The sequence below is a fragment of the Leptinotarsa decemlineata genome, unplaced genomic scaffold (genome assembly GCF_025532065.1).
Source record: "Leptinotarsa decemlineata unplaced genomic scaffold, Ldec_3_MD MMD2_P_RNA_scaffold_6, whole genome shotgun sequence".
Lineage (NCBI taxonomy): Eukaryota > Metazoa > Arthropoda > Insecta > Coleoptera > Chrysomelidae > Leptinotarsa > Leptinotarsa decemlineata.
In genome coordinates, this window is record NW_027412533.1 from 12,899,754 (window position 1) to 12,926,965 (window position 27,212).

At 36.1% G+C, this 27,212-nt stretch overlaps 1 protein-coding gene across 1 annotated transcript in view; it reads left to right on the plus strand.

Moving 5' to 3' along the window:
* The window catches only part of LOC111506756 (ATP-binding cassette sub-family G member 1), a 214,936-nt gene that overhangs the window by 1,156 nt on the left and 186,568 nt on the right, over positions 1–27,212 (plus strand). Inside the window, exon 2 of the mRNA XM_074170013.1 lies at positions 14,920–15,220. Within this exon, the coding sequence (XP_074026114.1) occupies positions 14,920–15,220 (301 nt within the window). The remainder of the gene's footprint in view (positions 1–14,919; positions 15,221–27,212) is intronic.

A 27,212-nucleotide genomic window follows, 5' to 3' on the forward strand; every position in this document is an offset into this window, starting at 1 on the left:
AAAAATTCAATGATTTCCAGAGATATACGTTTTAGCGCCCCTTCGATCGAATATGGTTTCTGTGGTGAACTTCTCACAAATTCTCGTCAGATATTAAACAATAAAAAATTAGGTTCATTAATTTTACCGCTAATGGCATTGTTATTTTTATATAGCTTCAAATTTTTTATACCTATTCTTATGTCTAGTCTATCCATGACAACAATTAATCAATTTTCATATTTTTTAATTCTAGACGCGTTTCGCTTATACTGTAGCGGTAACACTACCGATGAACCTATGGTGTTACCACACGTATGATGTACAAAGCTTTCAAAAAAGTAGAAAATTTTGAAAATGTCAATGGAAATTGTTAAAATGGCACCATTAGGTTTCATTCATATATAATGCGTAAAAATGTAATTTCCAAATCTACTTCATTACTGACTTTTATTTGTCTTATCAAGTCATTTGTGATATTCATGATGAAATTAAGTGAGGTTTTTATTTTATATTTGAGTGATATGATTGTTTTTAGACATTTTGTTTAGTTCTTGGCTGAGTTCTTGAATATTTCAATCAATGTCATTTTATGTTGAATACTTTCAAAACATTGATTGTTTCTCAAATATTTCAATCAAAGTGATTCAATTTTGAATTGTATCAAATCATGATTGGATTTAGGAGAGTTACAAATATTCAGTAACAGTTGAAACCTTCTGATTCTTTTGCATTTTTTGACTTTTTGAAAGAGTTTATGTACATGAAAAATGAATGAATAAGTTTATTGACTGTATATCAAGAAAACTATTAACTTTCTATACCTACAAACTTTCTACTACTCATTTTTTCTAGGAATCAACACTGAACCATGTTAAATGTATATAACGCAATTTTTTATGATCATAAAACATAACTGAGTGTACGAAATTCTGTTTTTATTACGTTGGTTTTCTTTTCAAACAGCATGTACGGTTCTTGTGATATATTTCTAATATTGTTTTATATTCATAAAACATCTGAAATATATAAGTCCTCAACTTGTGAAACTTATTAGAACTATTCAAAAACTCCTCACAGTTTAAACGTCGATAATAATTCATATTTACATTTGATAAAGTTTTAGTAACGTTTGTAATGAGCTCGGTAATGAGCACATATTGCAAAATAGATTTAATCAAAGGAATGTAAGTTTAATTATGACAGTTTCCAGAATGGAAAGACGAAGTACCTGTCCGTACTGTACTTTTAGCAACTAATAGAAAATAAAGATTTGAGAGCATCCAGATTCAGCCGATAAAAATCCCCTATTAAATAAAAATAAAATTAATTCCCATTGACTCTACATGTAAAATTTTATTAGCCAATTGCGACTTTCATAAAAGTGTAACCCTCTTATATCTACTTCAAGGTTAGTCAACACAATCTTTTCAGTAATCTTGATAGATAATATTGAAACCTTGATATATTAATATATAAACATAATAATTAACCTTGATAGATATAATCGCAACCTTGATGGATATAACTGAAACCTTGGGCAAGATTAAAATAAATCTAATGAAAACACTTTCTCCCACACCAGAACTGTCTCTGTTCCTCTTGGTGCGTTTTGGCCAAGTTGTAAAAATTTTTTTGTTCTTATTGTCTGTGTTTGGTTTGTTATTTTACTTGCTGTTTTATGTCTATTGGCGAATACTGGTCAATTTTTTTCTATGTTCAAGTTGAATCAGTTGTATTTTTTTAAGAAATAATTGTCCAATATCAATATCACTCGCATGAGTGATAGAGAAGTAGAAGGCCAACATCTTTCTGTCCTAAAAATTATTCTCCTCTAAAAAAATCAACCCTTTCATATCAAACAAAATTCCTGTGGCTGGAATTAAATCAAATAAGCAAGTGAATGTCATTACGTACTGTCACCGATGCTATGAGTAGATTCAACACATTCGTGACGTAAAGTAGTAATTTTATGAATGAATTGAGTGCTTTATCTTTCAATGTTATTCAGATTGGTGCTGAAGAGTCAATGAGGCAAGTGTCTTATCCGATATCCGTCATTTAGGATGACAGTCTTCCATATATGTGGAATTTCACCTCTTTCATATACTATATTGTGTAGCAATCCTGTGATTCAATTCCATAATGAATGTTTGGAGTACAAACTGAATAGAAAAAAGTGTTTTTTTTGTATAATTCAATGTTCATATGAACACAGTATTTGTTTTGAGAGGGCGTTTTCTCCAGTTTTTGTCTGAAAGTTACTTCTCATGATCTACACATTTTTGTGAAGAGTTAATATTGGAATCAACTGCTTTCTTTGTTTGGAATATTCCCACATTTTTTTTGTATAAAGATGGACAAGTAGAAAGCCAAAACCTTTCTTCCTCAAAAATTAATCATTTCTGATTCTGATTCAGAAAACACTTGTATATTCTCCAAGATATCATTGAAAAATTTTATTGTACTCACTTCAGTTTTTGAATAAGTTAGGCAGTGACACTTAATAAGTTGGGTACATTTTTCGATACAATTCCAATTCAACAGTGGTATGCGTTCATCCATTAACTTCGTTATTTTCTACCGATATGTTAAATGTTTGTTCCCAAATGAAAATTATTTTTGAATCCCCCGTTCATTTGTAAACAAGAGAGCTCACTTGAGTTTTTTTTCTGTCACGGGCCATTTTCAAGTAAAAGAAATGTTAACCATAATAATATTAACAATATTATTCTAATTGAAAATATTGAACACATTACTAAAACTAACAACATAAACATAATTGACGTGGAAGTTTTGTTACAAAAATTGTTGGGAATGTTTTCCTTAGCATGCATACTTCTGCTCTTGTGCAACTTTATCAACTGTCACTGCCCAACTAATTGAACAGCTGTAGAAAGATCACATTCAAAACAATAACATTTTTCAATAATTCGTCAAAAAATACAAGGGTTTCATTTTTTTACTTAAAAACGACCTAATGTACGAAAAAACTCGGAAAGACTTTTTTATTTCAAAGTGAACGAAAAACTCAAAAATGAATGTTATTTTTATAGGTGTATAATTTTTTCCTACAAAAATATCGAAATCAATCCCCTTACCCAAAATTACTTTTCATTAAAAATATTAACTTTTGCCAAGTGTCACTGCTCACCAAATATCACTAAAATATCCCAAATGGTTTCGGAAACATTGAAACATTTAGGAACAGTTTTGGAAAGCACAAACTTCTGATTCACCCGGATTAGTTTCTGTCAACAAATATTCTATAATTCAATTAATCAATGTTTTCACTGCAGGACAACTGATTGAAACTGGATCCCAAAAAACAATGCATTCGTGTTCCAATACTCGACGCTGTTTCGACCCGGCCTAAGTTTCATAAGTGGTGCTATGCTGACGATTGGAATGCTGGACTTAACTGTCCTTAATGGAAAATATAGACATGTATGAGAAAATGAAAGGGATGGCATCTTTCCCCGCAAAGACGTCATCTATGAGATCAACAGCTGAAAGAAAAGTATCTTATAGATGGCGAAGATGTCGTCCTTTAAAAATAAAACCAGGGAAAACATCGAAACAGCGCTGTCTGATATTGGATCATGAATGCTTTTTTTTGGTCTAAGGGTTAAAGAAGTTTTTTTCAGGTGAATACTGGAACAATCTTGTTGAAGTAAAAAAAAATCTTGTTTATGCCCGGATTTTTACATTCTGGTCACCGATTAGACATATTTTTGTTTACTAGAAAATAGTAAAATGGAAAAAATATTCAGTTCTATTTTTGATGACGAAAATCAAAAGCAGGTCCTAATATATAAAATGTTTTTCTACAAGCAAAGTGTATTGCCGTCTAAACAGTAAATTATAAAACTGAACGTGAAGTTTTGTCTATCTACAGCTACTTGTAATGCACCCTTTGGAACCTTTGGTGTAGTAAATTTATTACTGAATTTTTATCCCAGCTCCAAACCGTTACTTCAACACCTCGACATGTGTTTCGACATCACCAAGTGATCGTCTTCAAGGGAAAGATTAAACTGTTTAAAAGTTTAATCTTCGTCTTGAAGATCGAGGTGTTAAAATAACGGTTTGGTGTTGGGATAAAACTCCCAACACCTACAGCTATGAAAATTTCTCTTTGGTGAAAAGTAAAAAATTATGTCAGAAAATATATTACATGTTTTGAAATCAAATTGACCTTTTTTGCTGAACCCTACTAAATTGAGTAAAACAAAGTGTTTGAAAATCAGCTTAAAAATGAATCTCGAGTTTCACTCCAACTAGTATTTTTTTAATGATGATTTAAGGTTCAGAATGATATATTAGCCTGATGAAAGATTATTGGCTTCACTGTATTTTTCCTCACAATTATTCACAGCCTCATTCGTTCACTTTCATCTCTGTGGTACTTAAATCAGATTGTAGTAATTCTGTTTTTCATTTGGTTAGATGAAGTATTTTACACAACCTTGATAATGATTCTATTTTCGTTACCTACTTCATCGTTAATCTCATTTCTTTTTTGTTTTCTATGGGAAATGAATAACCTGGTCATCATTGGCGCCTAGAAAGTTTCGAAAAATTTTCGACTCACTTTCGTCACGTTATTATACATTAGATCAATGATTCGTGGGTGAAAAGCGTTGAAATGAACAGTGCTGTTTCAGTACGCCTTAGGTCTCACAGTGGTACTAGGCTGGACCACAAATACATTGCTGGACACAACTGTCCTTGAAGGTGTTGTTGTTGAATCAAAAATGCGTTGTGTTTGGCTCTGGTTTTCAACCTTATGCCTTGCAGTGAAAAACGAAGACCAATTGTCGTCGGCGGGATGTCGAAGCTCGACTTTGCAACTGACCGCCTTGGGAAGCCTCGAGTGTCCTTGATATTCGAGGATAGAATTTTTTGTCAATCCCATAGATGGCGTCTTTGTAAGAGAAGGTGTCATTGTATACTTCTAGATGGTCATATTAAACAAAGGGAAAGTGTTGAATTATACTCAGTTATTAAACACTTTTGAATTTCAAAAAAGATATAACCCTCCAAATGAACATTTCCTTCTCCATCTGTTGATACACCTGTTGTTCATTCAACATACATAAGTATAGATTGGTTGAGTGAATTATACGAAACCAAAGTTGTGAAATTTTGATAGTCAGTTGTCTTCTGTTGTGAAATAATTTTTAAAACCTTTGTTTTGTTTACATAGTTTTATATCTATAGAAATAGCAGATTTTTTCTAATGTTTTGTATTTCACCATAATGAGTAACTTAAATAAGTTGAATTTGAATATAAAAAAACAAAACGTTTTCTTCAACGATTGCTACATAAGCTAATATTTTTTGTTATTCATGTTGTGGCCATGGCATTCTGAACTGATAATATTTATAATATTGATAATTTTGGGGAATGTAATGATCCCCATTATCGAAATATTTGTAGAAAATGTGGAAATCATGAAATTAATTTGAAAGTGGAAATTTTAAATCAGAACGTGAGAAAAAGAATCAAATTAAACAAAACTTTGTTGTGAAGTTGCTTCTTGGTAAGAAAGCTAAAAGCCACATAACGAAAATGGAATTGAAGTGAAAGCAAGTTAACTATAATTTCATATTTTAATTTTGGTAGTTTTTCTTACAATCCTCTTCAGGTGATAAGTATCAAGAATGTACAATAATAATATTGAGTGTCAGTTAATATTCATGCTAGTGTTATCATTCTTCAACGGAGAAGTTATGTCTGGAAATATTATTCATTCAAGCAAAAACTAATGATGGCCTCAGGATGGAGCCTTGAGGCACACCCACGTCAATGTTCGAAATGATTGATTTTTTCCTGACTTTGAAAAACACTTCTCCAAAAAATTAATGCACCACTTCAATGAATCAATTTTATTCGTAGTCAGAGGAGACATAAAAAATGAAACATCTTCAGAGGTAACCTACATAGTGTCAGTAAATGTAGTAGTGTACTATCGAGGGTTGACGTAACATAGAACAAAAAAAAATAAATTACAAACAAAATTTTGTTGGAAAAAAGTTGGCAAAAATGTACAGAAACGTGTCAATAATGAGTGTTTCCACCCCTACCACGTATAACAGCATCACATCATCGGCCCATACTTAAAATTATGTGCCTTTTTCCATTCTGGTCCAGTCCTTTTCAAACCTGAATCTTCTCCAGTTCCTGCAGGTTGTTTGGTTGGATCGGGTGCTGTCTTAATCGCTCACAAACGAAAACCCAAATATTTTTTATAGGATTTAAATACGGGCTACGTGCTGGCAATGCCATGGTGGTAATTTTAACCTCTTCGAGGTAATTTCTGACTATCTGTGCAATATGGGGTCTGGCGTTGTCTTGCATTAGTGAGAAGTTTTCGCCGATATAAGGGGCGAATGGCACTACGTGTTGCTCCAAGATCTCCATTATGTACCTTTCAGCTGTAACGGACCCATTATGTATGACCACGAGGTCCGTACGTGCGGTCAAAGAAATACCACCCTACACTATAACGGAGCCTCCACCAAATAATGTGGTTTGTGAAAAGGTACAATAAGCATAAAAGCATTGGAACACACGAACATATGGAACGCCATTTTACTTTTTAATGTCACAAATATTCATTCCTCAATTTATTCAACTAACAATTTATTTGTTTGAATTTAATTGATTCATGCATTTGTTCACATTAAAAACGATTGTTGGCAAAATTTGTTCTATTTTAAAAGACACTTGATTTAAAATGTTACATGAATTAATTTGTTTGACGAAAAGTTGCGAACAGTTATAATATAGATTCATTGTTTGAAATTTTTGGAAGTGAATGTTTGTCGTATATTCTTTTTTTGTAACTATCGAATAATTTACTACAATTTCTGTGAAACATGAATAAAATTGTTTGTTGATAATTATAGTTACTAGAATTAAAACGATTGTTGATAATTTTAATTCGGCGCTAGCATCGAGCGGATTCTTGCAGAAGCTGAATTTTTAAATCTGGCAACATGATAGTCTAGTGATAGTAACACAATATTCCGTCCGCCCGCAGTGCCGAATAAAAATTATCAACAATCAATTCAATTCATGTATCACCTAAATGCAAGAATCAAAACAATTCATTTTCACAGTGTATTTAAGTACGTCTGAATTATATGGTTTTAAACCAAGACTGTCTAAAAGGACACCACTTCAACAATAGGCAAAGTAAAGCTAACTACTCGTACATACTTGAAAAAACATTCATACATTTGAGTGGGTTCACATGATTCACTGTTGATTCACAAGACATTCGTCAAACATTTCTTCCTAACTCCTTTATACAGTTAGATAATTTGTGTTCAAATTGAATTAAAAACTCAGTAGAACTAATAAGGAAGTCCAGTCAAATTTCAACGAGACAATGTATCGGCTTTCGCCGTGAACCTAATGATAAAAACCGGTGCTATATTATAATTGAAACTAATTAAGAGTAACTGGTTTTTCTTACAAATTCTTACATCAAATTGAGGTGGAAGTAGTAAATTGACAATCTGGCTGCAATTCACAATAATGAAGCCCCTGAAAACTAGTTTTTATTCAACATTGTTTTTTAATGTTCAGAATGATTACATGGCAATGGACAATTTCGCAAAAATTTCTAAAGATTCAGATTTTTCCATATTGGAATAGTTTACCTCATAAAAGATGTGATTATTAATCTTCAATTGAGAAGTTACATTTACGAATAACAAATTCATTTCATTTCATACTGATGAAATGAATGAAAAGGAGTTTTTTTTTAATGTTCATCAAATATCACATATCTCAGTTGACTTTGTGTTTCTTTACTCCTTTTTTTCCAATTTATCCTATTGGATATGATGGTAGTACCTACTTAACACAACTGCTTCTGTATGATAAATAATAGTTTATGTCTGCCGTGTATTTCTTTGATCATCTTCATTCAATTCCTGTGTCTCACAGGATTATTATCGTTTCTTAATGTTGGCATCGTTGTCATTGACTGGTACCCATTTTCGGGGTGAGGACATGAAATATTCATTGCCTTGGCAAAGCCAAGCCAAGGTTTTTTCATGAAAAGTACCAAAAGTTTACTGTCAAAAAAGTTAGGGCAATTTGAAATAAATAATGACAGCGTACGCAGCGCCCTCTAGATGTAACATGAAAATTAATACGAAATTATGATTTCCCCCGTCAAAAAAACCCCGGGTACCGAATTTCGTGCAAATAATTAATTTTTTTCAAGAGTTACTTTCAAAAAGCGAACAAAAAATTCAATTTCAACACCCCGTATCTCCGAAACGAAGCATTTTCGGACACAAGTTCATATAGATTTTTTTTTCCTAAAATTGTCTCAGGAATACGTCACTTGAATATTTTAACGTACTTATGTTACACCCTGTATATATATATATATATATATATATATATATATATATATATATATATATATATATATATATATATATATATATATATATATATATTTGTTCTGTTCCGTGCTTTGATTTGATTTTATTGATGTTAGAGTTGAAATTATAAATTCTGAATTTTGTCGTTCTTTCTATAAGTATCTGCCTTTGATTATATTCTCCACGAAAATATAGTGACTTTGTTTTGTGATTCATTTATTAGAGTATTTTTTGCAGAGCAAGATTAAAAAAAGAAAAAATAGTTTTTTAACGCCTAGGTATTAAAAAAATCATTTTCAATGCCAAGGCATTGAGAGTATCATTTTTGTAATCGATAAATGTTACTAAAATTGACCTTGGATATCAATCTGACAAAAAATAATTTATATATAAATTAAGGAGATAATTAATATTCAGTAATTACCTACAAAATGAGTGATTTATTTTCCTGATTTTGAAATCTATCAATTAATTTTTTGTATATTCATCAATATGTTAAACTAATCCTTGTGAATTCACAGATCGTACCAGAATAACCCTAATGGTGAATTTTAATTAGATGTTTCTATGATACTATTTCATTATACACTACTAACGGTTTGGCATGAGATATATTTGAAAAATTTTTGTTAATTATTGTTATCTCTAATTAATACTGAAGATAACTCATTCCACAACTTCGTTAAAGTATAGATATATTCTTCTGAAGAATCAAAGTAATTCATTTGGTATGTATCCACACTTTCTTATTGAGAAAAAAAGTGTTATTATTAATTTAAAAACAGTGATCACGGAGAAAAACATTTTATGATACCATTTTATTTCATCAAATATTCAAATTATAAAAATATAAAACTAACTTTATTGATATGATGATTGAAGACATAAAATGTATAAGTTGTTTGCACGTTCATTTCTTCTCAAAAGGTCAGGTTCTTTATATATTCGAGGATGTTTGTTATATTTCCTAATATCTTTCAATCTTGAAAACTCCAAATATTTTTTCACACTTTCGTAAATCAATTCAATTATATACTGAAAAAACTACTACTGATGTTATGAAATTACATGCTGAATGTTTACAAAAAACAAACAATTTCAGTAGTCTCAATAGCTTTTTGGTCTTCTAAATTTTTTTTACCGAACAGTCAGTCCCTAATTTTTTAAGAAATAACTTGTTGAATTATAAAAAGGTAGCGAAACGCCTTACACAAATATAATTATTAGGTTAAATAGGCAAAAGTTTTGGATTATTATCGATTGAAGATAAAAAAATATCTCCTACTAAATCTTCTTGACAATTGTCACGCAGAAAATGATATCTGACAGCTGTATTCAAACGTAATAGGGATAGAGAACTCTAAAGATGTTATAATTAATTTTAGTTTTATATCCCAAAGAATTTGTTAATTCAAAATGATTTCAGAGAAGTTCACAAAGGCATGTTAAGTGATAACTGTCTAATATACCTAGTAAGCGTAATCTGTAATCAAGAAAATGTAGTATGAACAAATGAAAAATGAATTTTGTATTTTTCTGCAGACTTACATGAAACTTACCCTCTGTTCTTTAAAGATCCTTTGCCGATTTTTATCTTAAACTGATAAATAGTGCAACCACAAAGATTGCTTTTTATTAATAATTGTGTCTTTAGAGACACGTTCGAAGACGTCATTCTATGGCGAAACATGTGTTGCGTTTTTGTAAAACTGTTTAGTGAAAGTCTCACAATAAAGTGTTTTTTTAATACGTTAGTTATGGATTTTTATCAAGTATCAGCCAATGCCATCATATATATATATGTTACTACATACATGATATAGTCGAAGTAAACGATATTGTGAGCATTTATTTGAAGGCACTCTCGAAAAACCAATACATAGAAATGAACCGGCTGCGAAATAGTCCTCCACATAGACTGCAGAATAATTTTTACTAACCGAGTTTTATGATTGACTGAAGAGTCAGTCACAAAGTTAAATTTGAAATCATGTAATGGTGATATCGCCGTCGTGTTCAGTTCAGGAACTGATAGTAATTTGAGTGTTGAAATTCTATATTGGTGCAGTTATAATTACTTAAATTTTTTTTATCTATTCAAAATGTGGCGTCCTTGAACGAGTACTAGTAATATCGAGGGTGATAACAATGCAGTCTTTTTCCAGTGTAATGATTCCAATAGCCATGGTGAACATTGCGAAAAAGAGATACCAGTAAATAAGATTCGGATGAATGTGAATATTAAAACACAGAGTATGTTTCAATGTAGTTAAGAATCTACATCTCGAGTTTAGTTTCGAAGGAAACAAAATATTACAAGCAATATCAGATTTGACCGAAATTCCTTTCTCAACTGTACGTAAAATAGTCAAAAACGAACCTCATCAACGCAAGACGCGATGTGATACAGGATTATCAAAACCTTTAGATGTTCATCGAATAGAATCATTGAAAAAAAAATATACGACTGTAATAAAAGTAATGACTGAAATCATAAGGAAAAAATTGAATACTACCAGCCATAACGTGAGAGATGCTGTGACAAAACTCTTCAGAATTGGATAAAGAAACTAGGATTTATATTTGAATTAATAAACAAACGTCAAGCATTTATGGAAAACAGAAGAATAGTGGAATTGCGTAACAAATACTCAGATCAAATTTATGTATTATAATTTACTAATGAATAAATTATTATTATTATTATTATTATTATTATTATTATTATTATTATTTCACCGTTGGGTCCGAGAATCATGTGCCCTGAGCAAGCGTAGTGAGCCAAGAATGACAGCTTCTGCATCTGTGCGGCTAAGATTTCTGCCGTAGTGCAGCAAGCCGGTAAGACTTTAAGATTCGAGAGTAGAGAGGACATCATTCCACCAAGGACTCTTAATCAGAACAACCATCTTGACAGAGTGATCTGGATAGAATCTGCGGAGTTCGAAGAGAAAATCTCGATATTTAATCCGTTTTCCCTCCTCTTTTCTGACGATATTCGTCTCGCTAGGAGCTGAAAACTCCACGACAAATATCGTTTTGCTCTGGTGGTTGAGAAGGACCACATCAGGCTTATTAGCTTGCATGAGCTTGAGGGTGGGGAACGAATGGTTCCAATAAATTCGGCACTTCTCGTTCCCCACAACGGATTCAATATCCCCCGGAGCGTAGGGCAACACCGGTGTCTCGTCAATACCGTAAGAGTGCCGTAGATGGTAATATAGCACTCTTAGGGCTGCGTTATGTCGATGGAAATAGGCCGAGACCGCATATGCTGGACATGCTGATAGCATGTCTCACGGCAGGCCATGCACCTTGTGTCCGGAACCTCTTTACCCATCACGCGACTGCGGTAGACTAAGGTGTTGAAGACACCATCCTGACAAGCCATGGTGAACCCCTCAGTTTCCGACTTCAGCCCACTCGACCTCAGAAAAGCGAAGGTCAGACGTTTTGGTAAGCCAAAGTCTCCAATGTTAGTGAAGAAGACCCCATGCATTGGCTTATCCTTGTGTTTCCGCAGAAGTAAGGTGATCTCTGCGGCTTTTATCTGAGCTTTATGCTGAACGGGTTCCAACTCGGTGACAGAGTTGTGGTCACCTCGTTCAGTGTCGAAAAAGTCCACGGCCTCCCTGTTGTCGGGGAAAGTACAACTGTGGAACGGACGATTTGGAATGCAAACTCCTATAGAGATGCATCATTTTTCGGGTCTTTACGTCGAGTTGATACAGCTCCTCCCGAGTCCACTTCACTACTCCAAACGAGTAGAGTAAGATTGAAATGGTAAGCATATTTGTTACAGCAACTTTGATCTGAAAAAAAATTATTCGAAAATTTTTTAAAGGAATGGGTCAGGTACCTATCTGACATTATTTGATTTGAAATTTTCCAAAAAATTATTTTAATTTTTTGTTCTGCAATATTGAAGCAAATTCTACAGGTTTCGGCTACTTCGTATATTTTCATGAATCTTTACGTGAAATATTGGTTTTCCATAAAAATATTCTCAAACGGGGCTTAACTTCATTTATAGTTTCAGTGTCACATATGCGCTGGACTATAGTAAACAATGCCAGTGTACCGGCTGGTTCGCAGTGGATGACACATTAGATGTTTCTGGTGAACCAGACAGCGAATCACTTTTAAAATTCAATGGAGAGCGTATTCGGACATTTATAACAATGCGGTGTTGCCACTTCCATTAGAAAGTAGTAGCAACTTTGATTTTTCAAATGGAACATCCTGTATATAATTTTATTTTTGGAATCAACAAAAATTATCCGACAACTTTTGTTGATATTTTCCTATTCCTATCTGTTACCGTTTTCGAAATATGAATTTACTTCAATTTTTTCCCCGGAAATCATGACCTCAATGATGATATCTTTAAGTTGAGGAATACTTTGATAACAAAATTTGGTTTGGAGTTGGGTGATACTTGGAGGCTTCCCTCACTTCAGCGTTATCTCCGTTACTTCAATACAGGTTGGTAAAAATACAGTTTTTACGTTTGCTTGAAAAAATTACTGAATAAACACCCTGTGTAGCATTGCTTTCTTTCTATGTATACCATGAATATACCTAACTAGTCAAGTTTCGGACTAATGAGCATTAATTTGTCAAAATGTCGCTTCAGAATGGTATTATCATTGTGAACAGGCCATGATTACTATTCGACAGTAACGTTGTGACATTTTCCTAATGATATTGATATACTGCTTTCGTCGTGGCAGATCTGATTTTATTGGGATCCAAATCTTCAAATGTTTGGATAATTCTCTCTAACAATTCTTCTTTTGAACGCAGAGGTGTTTTGTAAAATTGTTCATCAAATATTGCACGCAGATAAAAATGTAAAGGATTAAGATCGGGTGATCTCGCTGGCCAATTCCATGGTCCCAAGCGCCATATCCAACGATCATCAAAAAGTATGTCCAGTGCTCCGCTCACTTCTCTTGTACAATGTCACAACGTTACTGTCAAATAGTTATCATGGTCTGGTCAGGAAATACCGAATGGAAATACCATTCTAAAGGGACATTTTCACAAATAAATGCTCACAAGTCCGAAACTTGACTAGTTAGGTATACGCATGATTTACTCAAAAAAAAAGCTAATTTTAACAGCTTTCTGAATTTGTAATAATACAGAGGGTGTTCTATTGGAAATAATCAACTTTCAGTCACTTTTTCAAACAAACGAAAAAACTGTATTGTATATCTGTATTGAACTAACGGAAATTACGTTAAGTGTGGGAAGCCTCTAACTCCACCTAACTCCAAACTAAATTTTGGTACCATAGTATTCCTTAACTCAAAGCATTTCAAGAGGTCATGGTTTCCGAAGAAAAAATTAAAATTAATTTATATTTTGAAAACTGTAACAGATATGTATTCGGAAAAAGCAGAAAGTTATCGTGTAATTGTTATAGGTTCCAAAAATAATAATATATACAGGGTGTTTCATTTGAAAAATCAAAGATGCTACCACCTTCTAAAGGATGTGGCAACAGCGCTTTGTGGAAAATATTCTAGTTGGGTAGAGATTGTACGAATGTGCTCTCCATTGATCCAGTGATCCGGTTTCTGGATCACCGGAAACGTCTAATGTGTCATCCACCGTGAATAAGTCTGTTGGTATATGCTAGGACAACTCCACTGAAGAGGAAACTTCAATCTATATTCAAAAATATTATATGAATTGGAATACCGAAACTCTTGTCACTTATTGAGAAATCGGGTCAGTACCTGTTTTCGAAGTAAATTGAAATGCCCACACTGTCAAAACTATCCGCATAATTCTAATAAAAAGAAATTAGTATAATTATATTTTTTTGACAAGTATTCTTCGGCGATGAACGATCACTAAAACACACATATGATCACTTGAAGTGTTTGTGAAATGTTATTAGTGAATTTATCATGATTTGATACATACTTTATTTTTCTGCGACGGTTTACAACATTAAAAGTGAAGGGGATTAGTTCACTGGTGAATAATTTATTACTAGGTGAATTTAGGCATATTTCATTTTTCATTTGTTTGCTTTGACCTGAATACTTCGATGGAATATTGTACTGACCTAGAGTGAAAAGAGAACTTTCAATATTTGCCAGCTATAAAATTATAATGAATTATCATTAGTCATCCTGTTATCCTCCCACTTATTAATTCCAAAACAGTTATTGACAAATTAATGATCGTCTAAGAATAGGTTGGAGGAACAATTGTTAGCATCAGCTTGAAATGGATAAAAACGTATAATAAATACTATAGCGATATTACTATAATTGTATTCAATAATAAGGCATATATACTTTGTTCTCAAAAATACAATCAAACAAATGGCAACCTCTGCAATGATTATATTGCAGGACCTCATCAACCCTGCTTGAGGAGTATTGTAGAGGTCTAAATTAGATTTCAATCAAATATCAGCCAGTTTAATTCAATTCAACTAAATGAAATTTCAGAAGTTTCTCAAGATGCAAATATTTTGCAAATCTTCAATCTTTGTTTTTTTTTCAGAATCCTTCAGAGTCTGCTAGAGAAGACAGAAGTAAATGCACTACGAGTGGCAATTCTTTGAAATGTTGCCAATTCAATGATTCTCAAACATCCTTGTCAACAGACGGAAAAGACGTGACATGTGAAACAAAGGACATTTTCATAAGTCCTTTGGAAGAAAACTGCAACAATAATAATTTCCATATCATAGAGCGGAGTATGAAAAACGATCACGTTTTCCTCAAGAAACAGGCCATAGATTTGGAATTTGAAAATATCACTTTCACTTCGACTTCCTGGTCGTTCACAAAATTGAGGAAGGGTAAGTTTCGAATAGAAGTTGATAAATTTGGTGCATTTTTATTGTTATTATTACGAAATTTTTACTTAAATTGCTTTGTATGTATGTATGTATATGTGAATCAGTTCTACATCCAATATAGTGGACCGCCCAAGATGGCGGAACACTATTTTCGAAGCACTATCTTGATATGAGTATTGAATGAAAGGGTTTGCTGAAAAATTCGAAATATAAAATGATGGACCTAAGATGGCGAATTAGTTTGTTTATACACCCCTATAATATGGGGAATACGAAATTATCTACGATCTTGGAGTTATGCATCCTCAAATATGTGGGCCATGACTCTTGTGCATTTCCGCTGTCGCTCAATTTTTGGTCATTCTCCGTTAAGATTGGTTGAGGTTTCTCATTGATTAAATTAACGTCTTCATGTAAACCTTCTATAGTTAACGAAGAAACTATTTCATAAATTGTTTCTTCAACTTGTCAAGTATATATTTTGCTGATGGTATTTCACACATCGCAATCACTTGGAATGAATTTAAAATCAATGTACATAAGGATTTGGAAAATGTTGTGGAATAATTCAACAGGAACCTAACAATTAATATTGAAAATCTTATTTACTAGTTATGAAAATTCTCTGCAGATACGGGTAAAATCAAAATTTAAAAAATGATTTTCAAATTCAAGACCAAGTTAATAAAATATTTAGTTATTATGATTGATATGCATTTGAGATGGAATTATCAAATTTCTCATATAATATAGCGGGATGTGATCAACTAAGATTTTATCATTCGAAAAAATGTTTACGGTTGAACTTGAAATTCTCTATTTCTCTTCAATATAATCCCAATTGAATTATGGTACCCTTGGATGGGAAGGTGTAAAGAAAAAACCATTTGTAGAATAGACAAAATATTATGTTTACAGAATATAAATTCTTGCCCCTTTCCTCTCATGCAGATCTACAACTTTGAAGGTACGTGTGGCAGATACCCAACGGAAAAAACAACGACTAACCCAGCTAAGGCTACACCTACATTGAATCCGTATTTCTCCCGACGCGATGTAGTCCGACCATCGAATGACATCGAAAGAAAAACAAACACTTGAGTTTTAAAGGCTGCACCTATATTGAATCCGTATTTCTCCCGACCCGATGTGGGACGACCATCGGACGACATTGGAAGGAAAACAAACACTTAGGTTTTAAAGTAGGTGCCTTCATTGGAAAGGGTAGTCCGATACGACAATAAACGATCACTACCGATTAATGACCGACGAGTAGTCAAATCAAAAGTGTTTGTTTTTAGTCCGATCTTTCATTCCGACGGAGTGGTAATAATGAATAATAAAATTGATAGAGATTTTGATAATTCTTGTGAGAGATGAGCCTCGCCTGTGGTACCAGCGGAACAAGGATTTCCATAATAGTGATATGAAGCCTAAACTATGGGAAGTTATTGGGGACCAATTACTGGTAAAAGGAATATTACTGGAGTTTTCCCCACACCAAATCGTTATTATCAACACCTCGACACTTGTTTCGATCACCAAGTGATCATCTTCAAAGAGGAAGATTTAAAAGATAATTTTAATCTTGCTGCACCCGATGGTCGTCCCACTTCGGGTACAGCCTTTAAAACTTGAGTGTTTATTTTTCTTCCGATGTCGTCCGATGGTCGGACGACATCGGACACCTATGCAACGTTTTCGTCTTGTAAGATTCATCTTACAAGTTATTTCCCAAGTTTCCCAAGTTATTTTCCACTATGAAAAGCAGAAATAAATTCCGTTTAGGGGTGTTGCCCCATTATCAGTACCGGGCAGGGTCTCTTCAGAACGGTGTGATCCATCTGAGTATCACGACCAAACCCCCCCATGCCCCCTCCCGGGTTGAGTGCCCTGAAGTAGAAGGTTCCCCCCCCCCCAGCTAGTTAGCGAGGAGAACCTACTACCCCACTCCATCCACCCCCGCTCTCCGAGAGGTCCTCAACTTACTGATGGGCATTTCAGCACGATTGACATCTGACCTCTTTTGGTCGAAAGTCGGCTTTCAGGTGCTATTCTTTAGCAATCGGTAAAAATGTTTTATCATGACTATTCCTAACTGAATTTTTGCATGGGGGCCCCCAAAAACTAACTGGTGGCTATTGTTATTAGCGTCGAGCGTTCCTCAGTGAATCTAGGGATAATTGAATCGCGGTCGAGTTGTTCTGCGGTGAACTTGCTGGAAGAAAGTCTGATTAATATGCTCACCGGAGTCGCCTGACGGCGACTCGTGGGGGTGGTCGTAGATTTTGTTTCGTCGGCCTTGGATGTTTGCCCCTTTCTCGGAACCTGGGGTCATCCATGTTCAACGCATCGTGTAGATCGCGTAGCGCTGGGTTGTTGAGCGATCTGATTCTATCGAACACGCTTTATGCGTGTTCTCTCATATGCACGTCCACATATTGCGTGTCCAGGTCTAAGTCTCTGTATATAAATCTATTGGGGATGTAGTACAGTGCGTTCACGGCGGCCCTTACGCTCGCGTTCATGAACGACTGTATCCTCTTCCTGTATGCCTGTGCGCACTGGCCCCAGGCGCACAGGGCACGTCCGCTGTGTATACGGAGAAGAGGTGTGGCGAAAGGACTGCTCCTTGTGGGACTCCTGCTTCCAGTAGTCGAACTGTTGATAATTCGTCTCCTACTCTGCAACGGCATCGCCTGTCAGTTAGAAAAGACTGAAATAAGCTTACCATTGGTCTTGTATATACAAAATCGCTCATCTTGGCCAGTAGTTGTCATGCCAAACCCTGTCGAACGCCTTGGAGACGTCTGAGAAGATGGTTCCGGTGTTGTGTCCTTTTCCAAGGTTGAAGCCTTCGGTCGTAAAGTCTTCTACCCTCAGGACTTGTAGCTCTGTTGAGTGTTCTGATCTAAAACCGAATTGTTCGTCAGGGAGAATCCCTAGCTCTCTGGTTTGGTCCTCGAGTCTCTTCAAGATGACACGCTCCGCCACTTTACTTATGGAAGGAAGTAAGCTAATTGGCCTGTGGTTATCTGGGAACAGGTGGTTCTTCTTGGGCTTCGGGATGTGGATAACCGTTGCCTCTTTGAACGGGTACGGGAAGTGCTGCAATCTGAGTATAGCATTTATGATGTTAGTTATGGCTGCTGTACCCTTGCGCGGTAGATCTTTCAGTGTCCGGTTTGTTATGTTGTCCGGACCTGGTGCTTTCCGAGTGGTTAGAAGTCTTAGAATGTCTTTCACTTCCTCGGGAGATGTCGGTACCAGGGGTTGCGCGTTATCCATACGTTGTCATAGTCTTCGTACCGTTCTTTCCACCTGTCTCTCTATTTCGTCTACCTCGTCCGTGAACGGGACGTCGTTCTCCCTGCACTGCCTTTCGAAGTTGTCCGCGAATGCGTCCTCCTTCTCCTGATCAGTGTAGACGATTCCTTGCTCGCCGTATATTGGCGGGCATGGCTGTCGCGGTCCGTTCCTGAGTACTTTCTGCATTCTCCATGCAGACTGGTCTTCAGTATTCAGTTCTTCTAGACGGGTAGTCCATTGTCTCTCTCGGATTTCTTTCAATTCTTCTTTAAGTATCCTGTTGGCTCTATGCTTGCACCTTTTGTCCATAGGCGCGCGAGTCCTTTGGTATCGTCTTTTCAGGCGTCTTCTTATCCTGATCAGTTCCATCGTTTCTGATGGGAGCTGTTCTTGGAAGTTGAAGCGTGGGGCTGGGACTTCCCGTGCGCTTCTTTCCATCGTTTGGATTATCGCCTGCTGCAGCTGGTGTGTGGCGTTCTCCAGATCCGTTCTTGTTTCGATGCGTGGTATCTCACCCATCGCTTTGTTGGGTTGTCAGTTTTCACTTCACCTCTTCCTATTGTGAATAGGATGGGGTTGTGGTCTGACGAACCTTCGTCTAGTGCTTCCATCTCCGTAGTTTCGATGTTTTGCACTAGTTCGATGTCGAGAATGTCCGGGACTTGATCTTCTCGCGCGTAGTATGTTGGGGTGTTCGGTTCTACTACCGCGATGTCCTCGAATTCTTCTAGGATTCTGCCTATTTCTCTGCATCTTCTATTTCCAGATTCGCGACTTTGCGTTGAAGTCGCCGATGGCAACTGTTGGATGGTGGTCTGGGAACATTTCTGCTATGTCGGTTCTTTCTAGTCTTGTACCTTGCGGAGGCAGGTATACCGACGTTATCCTTAGCTGCCCGTAGCGTCTCAGTTTGACATTGACCGCTACTGCTTCTCCAAGTTGGATGCCTGGTTTTCTGTCTTCGTTCTGCGCTAGCTCTTTTCGCTCCTTAATCTTGTCTCCTGCAGTGCCATGACGTCTATGTCTAGACGCGATAGCAGCTCCAGTAGCTCGTTTCGCCTTTCTATGGAGCCATTTATGTTCCATGATCCTACTAGTAGTCTTTCCGGGACTCGTATTGTCATTACTGTTGTCCGGGTGCCTGTATTAAGGCAGCTAGGACCGCTTGCGCGAGCTTTTGCTGCTCAGCTGATAGCTTCCCTAGTATTCAGGCCAGCTCGTTTCCTCCGGCTTTCTGTGCCTTCGGTGCTGGTTTCCTTTGTGCTGGTTGTTGACGGGGCCTCTGACTTTCCGCTTGTCGCGGCCTGTTCCAGGCTGTTGGTGATTGTCTTGGCTTGGGGAACATCCTGCACCCCCTATAGCTCACCGGGTGCGCACCCAGGCAGTTTGCGCATTTGGCTGGTTCGTCTCTTTGTTCTTGACACTCCCTTGTGTCATGCTGTTCTCCGCATTTTACGCAACGCGCTGTTGCGTGACAGCATCTTTGTGCATGTCCGAAGTATTGACATCGGTGGCACTGTGCGATCGTTCTTTTGTTGGTTCTTTGTGACTCCGCCCGCCCGATCAAGTTCACGCACGTTCTTTGTGCGTAGATCCGTTCTTCGCTTTTCGGTACTTTTACCAGGAAGAGCGGTAGCGTCGCCCTGGTGCGCCTGGATGTCATCCGGTAACATTCGAGCACAGTGTATCCTTGTGCTTCTAGGTCGCTGGTGACGTCCTTCCCCGTCACGTTCTCTGGGAACGAATCACTGCGTGTAGCGGGATCTCTTTTTTTATGGAGTATGTGTGGAAGTCTATCTTCCTTTCTTCCATGTATCGAGTGGCTTTACGCCACTTCTCATTGTTCACGTGGATGTAAATTCCATCTCTGGTCAACCTTGCTTTATTATAGCCGATTTTTCTGACTTCAAGACCTTTAGAGATCTCATTCCACCTTTTACTGTCGTGAACGACTATCGGTGGCGGCTTTGTTAGATCTTTCTCCGGGATTGTCGCATGGGTTGGTGCGACTTTTCTCTCTCTCTTGGGGTTGGTCCCAATTTTTCAGTGGCTTGCTTCTCTGAGTTGGTTGTCTGTGTTGCGTTTTCAGTTTCCATGTCCTCGCACGATCAAACAAATATAATTCCAGCTAGTCATGGAATCTCTCTGCAGTTGATTCAGTGGGATGTCCACTGCGCCACCTGCAGACAGAGCCAGGAAACAACTCCACAAGCATACTCCGAGGAGGGAGTCGGAATAATGATTAATATTCCGGAGAGGTGCATTATGTCATGCTCAAGGTTACCCCTTTCCTCTCATGCAGACCTACGACTTTGTCGTAGCTTTCATGCAGAGAGGAATGAGAGGAGTTGGATATCTGGCAGATATCCAACGAAAAAAAAAACAACAACTAACCCAGCTAATGCCGCGCAGAGAGTTGAAGTGAAACCATTAGGCAACTGTGCAACGTCTTCGACTTATTTCCCACTTCTGAAGAGACCATGCCCGGTACTGATGGTGGACAAACACCACGAAACCGGTCTATTGGTTGGTCGCATCAACCCAATGAAATCAATTTCTGCTTTTCATAGTGGGAAATAACTTGCGAAGAAAGAATATTCCAAGTCGAAGACGTTGTACAGGTGCTTGATGGTTTCACTTCAACTCTCTGTGCGGCATTAGCTGGGTTAGTTATTGTTTTTTCCGTTGAGTATCTGTCACACGTACCTACAAAGTCGTAGGTCGTAGGAAATGTGTATATATATATATATATACAGGGTGTCCCTGGACTTCCTCTTTTCCTCTCAGGAATGTATAGATGGGGTCAAAATATCACCAGTACTTCATATAACTTTTTTTCCTAAAATCCTTCGTTACCAAGTAACGGGCCCTCGAAGTTACAAAATGAAAAATGTTTTTCTTTGATAACTTTTCAAGTGAATATTCAAAATCATCCAAATTTTGGTAATTGACTAAACAAATGAATTCCTTCGATGAGCTTTCATGCAGGAGTCAGTTGTTTTGCTACAAAGTCAGGAACGGACTACCCCCGATGGTCCACACCCCAAAACTTTGAAATGACAGATATTTTTCAATATTTTTCAACAAATTAAGGTTACTTGGACAATTTTATGAATAAAAGTACTCGTGTGGAAAGTCGATCGGAGCAACGAGTCTTGATAAAAATGTAGTTTCACTCGACGACATCAAACCCGCTCGTCCACCATTATTTGAAATGAATAATTATCAAAGCAGAAATAATAATGATAACGTTAATTCAACAACATTTATCCTGAGATGTCTACCATTATTCGAAAATATTAGTTTTTAAGGAAAATGGAAATGATAGGTAAAATGTTCATAACGAATTTTTATAATGCAAACACGTTTAACTAACGAAACTCAAGAGCCTCAAGAGCAAACAGAAATGAAAAATCCGCTACAGAAACTGCTCGATATGACCACCTTCTCTCTCTATACATTTTCTTAGTCTGCGAAGACACCCTCTCTGTATTTGAAATAGCATTCCAGGGTCGTTTCGTATGGCTTCACAATGTATTCTATTCATTCAACAATGCATCTCTTGTGTGAATAGGTGTAGCGTAAACAAGGCTTTTTAGATGCCCCCACAGAAAGAAATCCAATGGATTTAAATCCGGAGACCGCGATGGCCATGAATATGGCCCACCTCTACCAATCCATCTATTGTGGAAAATATGGTTCAGATGGTCACGCACAATCAAACTAAAATGAGGAGGAGCGCCATCATGCATAAACCACATATCTCTTCGGGTTTGCAATGGAACATGTTCCAAAAGTCCATTCAAATCGTTCTGAATGAACTCCAAATAACGTTCTCCATTCAATCGGTCCTGTAGAACGAATGGTCCTATAAGATGGTTTCCTATGATACCAGCCCAAACATTCACGTTGAATTTCCGTTGGTGTTTGGTTTGCAATATCCCATGGGGATTTTCTTCGGCCCATATATGGAGATTATGAGAGTTGATAACTCCATCTCTACTGAAACCTGCTTCATCAGTGAATAAAACTCGATTAATAAAAGTCATATCCTCTCTTTGCCTATCCATGAACCAATTGGCATATTCCAGTCGTGCTGGAAAATCTTGAGGTGTCATGGCATGTACCTTCTGGATGTGAAATGGGTGGAGCAGTTGTTCCCTAATTATTCTATGAATAGTGGACTTGGATGTATGGAACTGTTCTGATAGATTTCTGATGCTCATTGAAGGATCATCAGCGACGGCTTCCAAACCAATACAACGGTACGTACAGTCCTAGGAGCGCCCTCACCACCTCGTTTTGGCAAAACTGTACCTACAATAATATCGAAATAAAACAACGTGCTCAAATTAATTATCAATTATTACATACCTGTCTCCCTCAAGCTGCGATCGACACGCTCGAATGTTTCTCTTGACGGTACCGTTCGATTGGGAAAATGCTCGGAATACAGACGACGAGCTTCTGCAGCATTACAAAATGCTCGTCCATAAAATACATGCATATCTGCATATTCATTGAATGTAAACTGTTCGGCCATATCAAAAAAATTCAAAATATCCTATAGAATATTGACAATACAATGATAGTCATATGACAACGCACCACTCAACAAAACAAAATCGCATTCCAGTTTTTCATTTTTTATCAAAACTTTCTAAAAGATTTTTTTGTTAACATCTGTGAAAGAAATGGAACATAATTATTCCCTGGATATTTTTCACCTGATCATGTGCAGCCGTTTTTGTAGTTCATTCGTTTGCTTTTTATTAGTATAGTAAATATTTTTTCCGATGTGCGTTTTTTCAGCTAAATTTAGATTCGTGTTAAAGAATTTCTCCCATAAAATTATAATTATCAGTGAAACTCCTCAACAGTTTACCTGTGAAGAAGAATTTGAAACATTCGAATGTTGAGTTTCATGAGATTCAGATAACTGATCAACACGAAACGTGATTATTCTACACGTATTATATACATACAAAATATGGAATGAATTCGATATTTCATAGTAGAGTAGCTTGTTAATTTAAAAACACCACGAATCTACAGAACTTGATATTTCTTTTGAAAAAATATCTGCTATCACAATTGTGACTTAAACTTCCATATAGGTACTGTACTTTTTGTTTACCATTCAACAACATTTATAACAGGAATAATACAAAGTATGCTAAAATGAAGTCGTAGTCCGTTCCTGACTTTGTAGCAAAACAACTGACTCCTGCATAAAAGCTCATCGAAGGAATTCATTTGTTTAGTCAATTACCAAAATTTGGATGATTTTGAATATTCACTTGAAAAGTTATCAAAGAAAAACATTTTTCATTTTGTAACTTCGAGGGCCCGTTACTTGGTAACGAAGGATTTTAGGAAAAAAAGTTATATGAAGTACTGGTGATATTTTGACCCCATCTATACATTCCTGAGAGGAAAAGAGGAAGTCCAGGGACACCCTGTATATATATATATATATACACATTTCCTACGACCTACGACTTTGTAGGTACGTGTGACAGATACTCAACGGAAAAAACAATAACTAACCCAGCTAATGCCGCACAGAGAGTTGAAGTGAAACCATCAAGCACCTGTACAACGTCTTCGACTTGGAATATTCTTTCTTCGCAAGTTATTTCCCACTATGAAAAGCAGAAATTGATTTCATTGGGTTGATGCGACCAACCAATAGACCGGTTTCGTGGTGTTTGTTCACCATCAGTATCGGGCATGGTCTCTTCAGAAGTGGGAAATAAGTCGAAGACGTTGCACAGTTGCCTAATGGTTTCACTTCAACTCTCTGCGCGGCATTAGCTGGGTTAGTTGTTGTTTTTTTTTTCGTTGGATATCTGCCAGATATCCAACTCCTCTCATTCCTCTCTGCATGAAAGCTACGACAAAGTCGTAGGTCTGCATGAGAGGAAAGGGGTAACCTTGAGCATGACATAATGCACCTCTCCGGAATATTAATCATTATTCCGACTCCCTCCTCGGAGTATGCTTGTGGAGTTGTTTCCTGGCTCTGTCTGCAGGTGGCGCAGTGGACATCCCACTGAATCAACTGCAGAGAGATTCCATGACTAGCTGGAATTATATTTGTTTGATCGTGCGAGGACATGGAAACTGAAAACGCAACACAGACAACCAACTCAGAGAAGCAAGCCACTGAAAAATTGGGACCAACCCCAAGAGAGAGAGAAAAGTCGCACCAACCCATGCGACAATCCCGGAGAAAGATAAAGATAATACTTTGTATTATTCCTGTTATAAATGTTGTTGAATGGTATATATGGTATATGGTATATATATATATATATATATATATATATATATATATATATATATATATATATATATATATATATATATATATATATATATATATATATATATACCATATACCATATATACCATAGACACGTGTTTCGGGCTTTTGACCCATTATCAGTATGGTGCAGCTAAGTGTAAGAATGGGCAACACTTGGTTACCAAAAGAAAGAAATACAAATTTAAATTATAAATTAGTTGAATATTGCAAAAAATGTTCATATATTTTTGAATTATATTATTATATCATTGTACTTTGTTTAAAATAATCTGCTGGGATTATTCCACCTTATTTTTAATTTGATAAACCATAATCCTCAAAAATGTGAAGTACTCAAATAATGCGATAGATAAAATTTGAAAAGCCTATCATATATATGTCATAATATGAATATATTCATATTATCGGAATATTATTATACGTAAAATGACCTTGTTAGGTGAACCAAAGTATTGTATGACATATGAGTGCTATTGTTCGCTTTATCGTTTGGGTTTCAACTTTAATCAGAGCAGAACAAATAAATCCTTTGTTTCCGGTCAGAAGCGCATCAAAGTATTATTCGTGTTCTCATTTTGAATTTATAGTCGACTTTGACGTGTCGACTGAATGGATGGACTATATAAACCTGGGGAAATATTTTTATGCGAGACGTTTGGGGATCCAACTAATATCATCAAATTTAGGGGTAGGAATCGAAAATTTGAGTTTTGTCAACGTTTCGTATTTTATTGAATTCACCAGCGCGACTCTACGTACGAAAATATTATATTAGGTTGTTTCAAAAGTTTTTCCCGTTTTGAAATGTGTTTTTGTAGCTCCGTATCTCAATAAATGTTAATTCTACCGTGTCGTGGTATTTTCTGATCGATAGAGAATTTTTTACGTTATACATTGATGCTTTTCATGTTTTCCAAATTCCAATTTTTATCCTCTTTTCACCTTATTACTATATGATGTCGCTAGGCAATTTTCGTCCAATTTTTTTACGAATTCAAATTGAACCAAAGCGCTGTTGAAACAGAAAAATTGAACAGGTATTTGGCATGGCAATGATAGGGTTAATGCACTGTGCGACGTTTGTTTGCGAAATTTCGTTCCGGAGATTTTAGCTTCGAAAATGAGCCCCGAAGTGGTCGACCTACAGTAATACATGACGAGGATTTGAGAACTCTGGTGAAGACGAACCCATTACAAACGGTGCGTTTGATGACAGAAGAACTAAGCGTCAGCTCCCATGCGTTTTTTTTGGTTTAAAACATATTGATTTACTATAAATTTTTGCAAGCGGGCCAAACCATTACAGAAAAGTCCTTTTGTAAGGAAATCGACGGAATGTATAAAAAATTGCGTCAGCAGCACCTACCGACTACCACCTTTTCAAACACCTCTATAACTTTTTCACTGGTAAAACTTTCGCCATTCAGAACCAGGCCTTTGTCGACTTTCGAATACCGAGCACACAATTTTTGTGCTGACACCCAGAAAATTATGACCATAATGTTATTTTTAGAGTTATTAACGCAAAAATGAAATTGGTACCATTTTCACGAAATAAAAATTTTAATGGAACATGCAATTTACTGGTAGATAAAATGAAATTTGCCACAGACATGTTCACAAAAAATATCAATATCAATGGAACTATCATGAAAGAAACAAATATGTCTGAGTCTTTCAATAACTATAATGCTGATGAGGGTTAAAACTTATTAAGAAACACAAAAATCGGACTTCGATCCTAACCACCGTTTTTTCAATCTATGAACATTTTATCCCACAACAATGACATAAATAGAAATAAAATAATCACAGAAGAGGTGAGTCACCTGGCACTGATTCTATCTCTATTTCTATGAAAGTTGAGATTCTCTAGGAACTAGTGCACTACAGATAATCACCCATTTGGTAAATTTAATTGTTTCTAGTGAAAAATGCCTAGAACATTTCAAGAGAGCAATGAATAAACCTATTCACAAAAAAGAAATCGTAAAGAAATAGAAAACTATAGGCATATTTCGTTTACATCTGTTTCATAATATCAATCACTATTTCTGGAACTCACTTATCAATGTGTCGCAATCAGTAAAGTACCTTGGAGTTGTTTTGGACTACCACCTCAAGTGTGACAAACACATAGATAACACGTCGTACAACGTTACTATCCCCATTCGGGTTTGAAGGCCGTCGAAGTTTGGAGACTTCCACAAGTCGAAATAAGGAGGAAACTCAAACAATTGCACGTGCATTTCTACCGTACATTCTTGGGGTTACAGACAGAGTCGGAAAAATTTTAGGGAAGCATAAAATAAAACCAGTGTTCAAGCCCATCAGGAAAATACAACAAAGCCT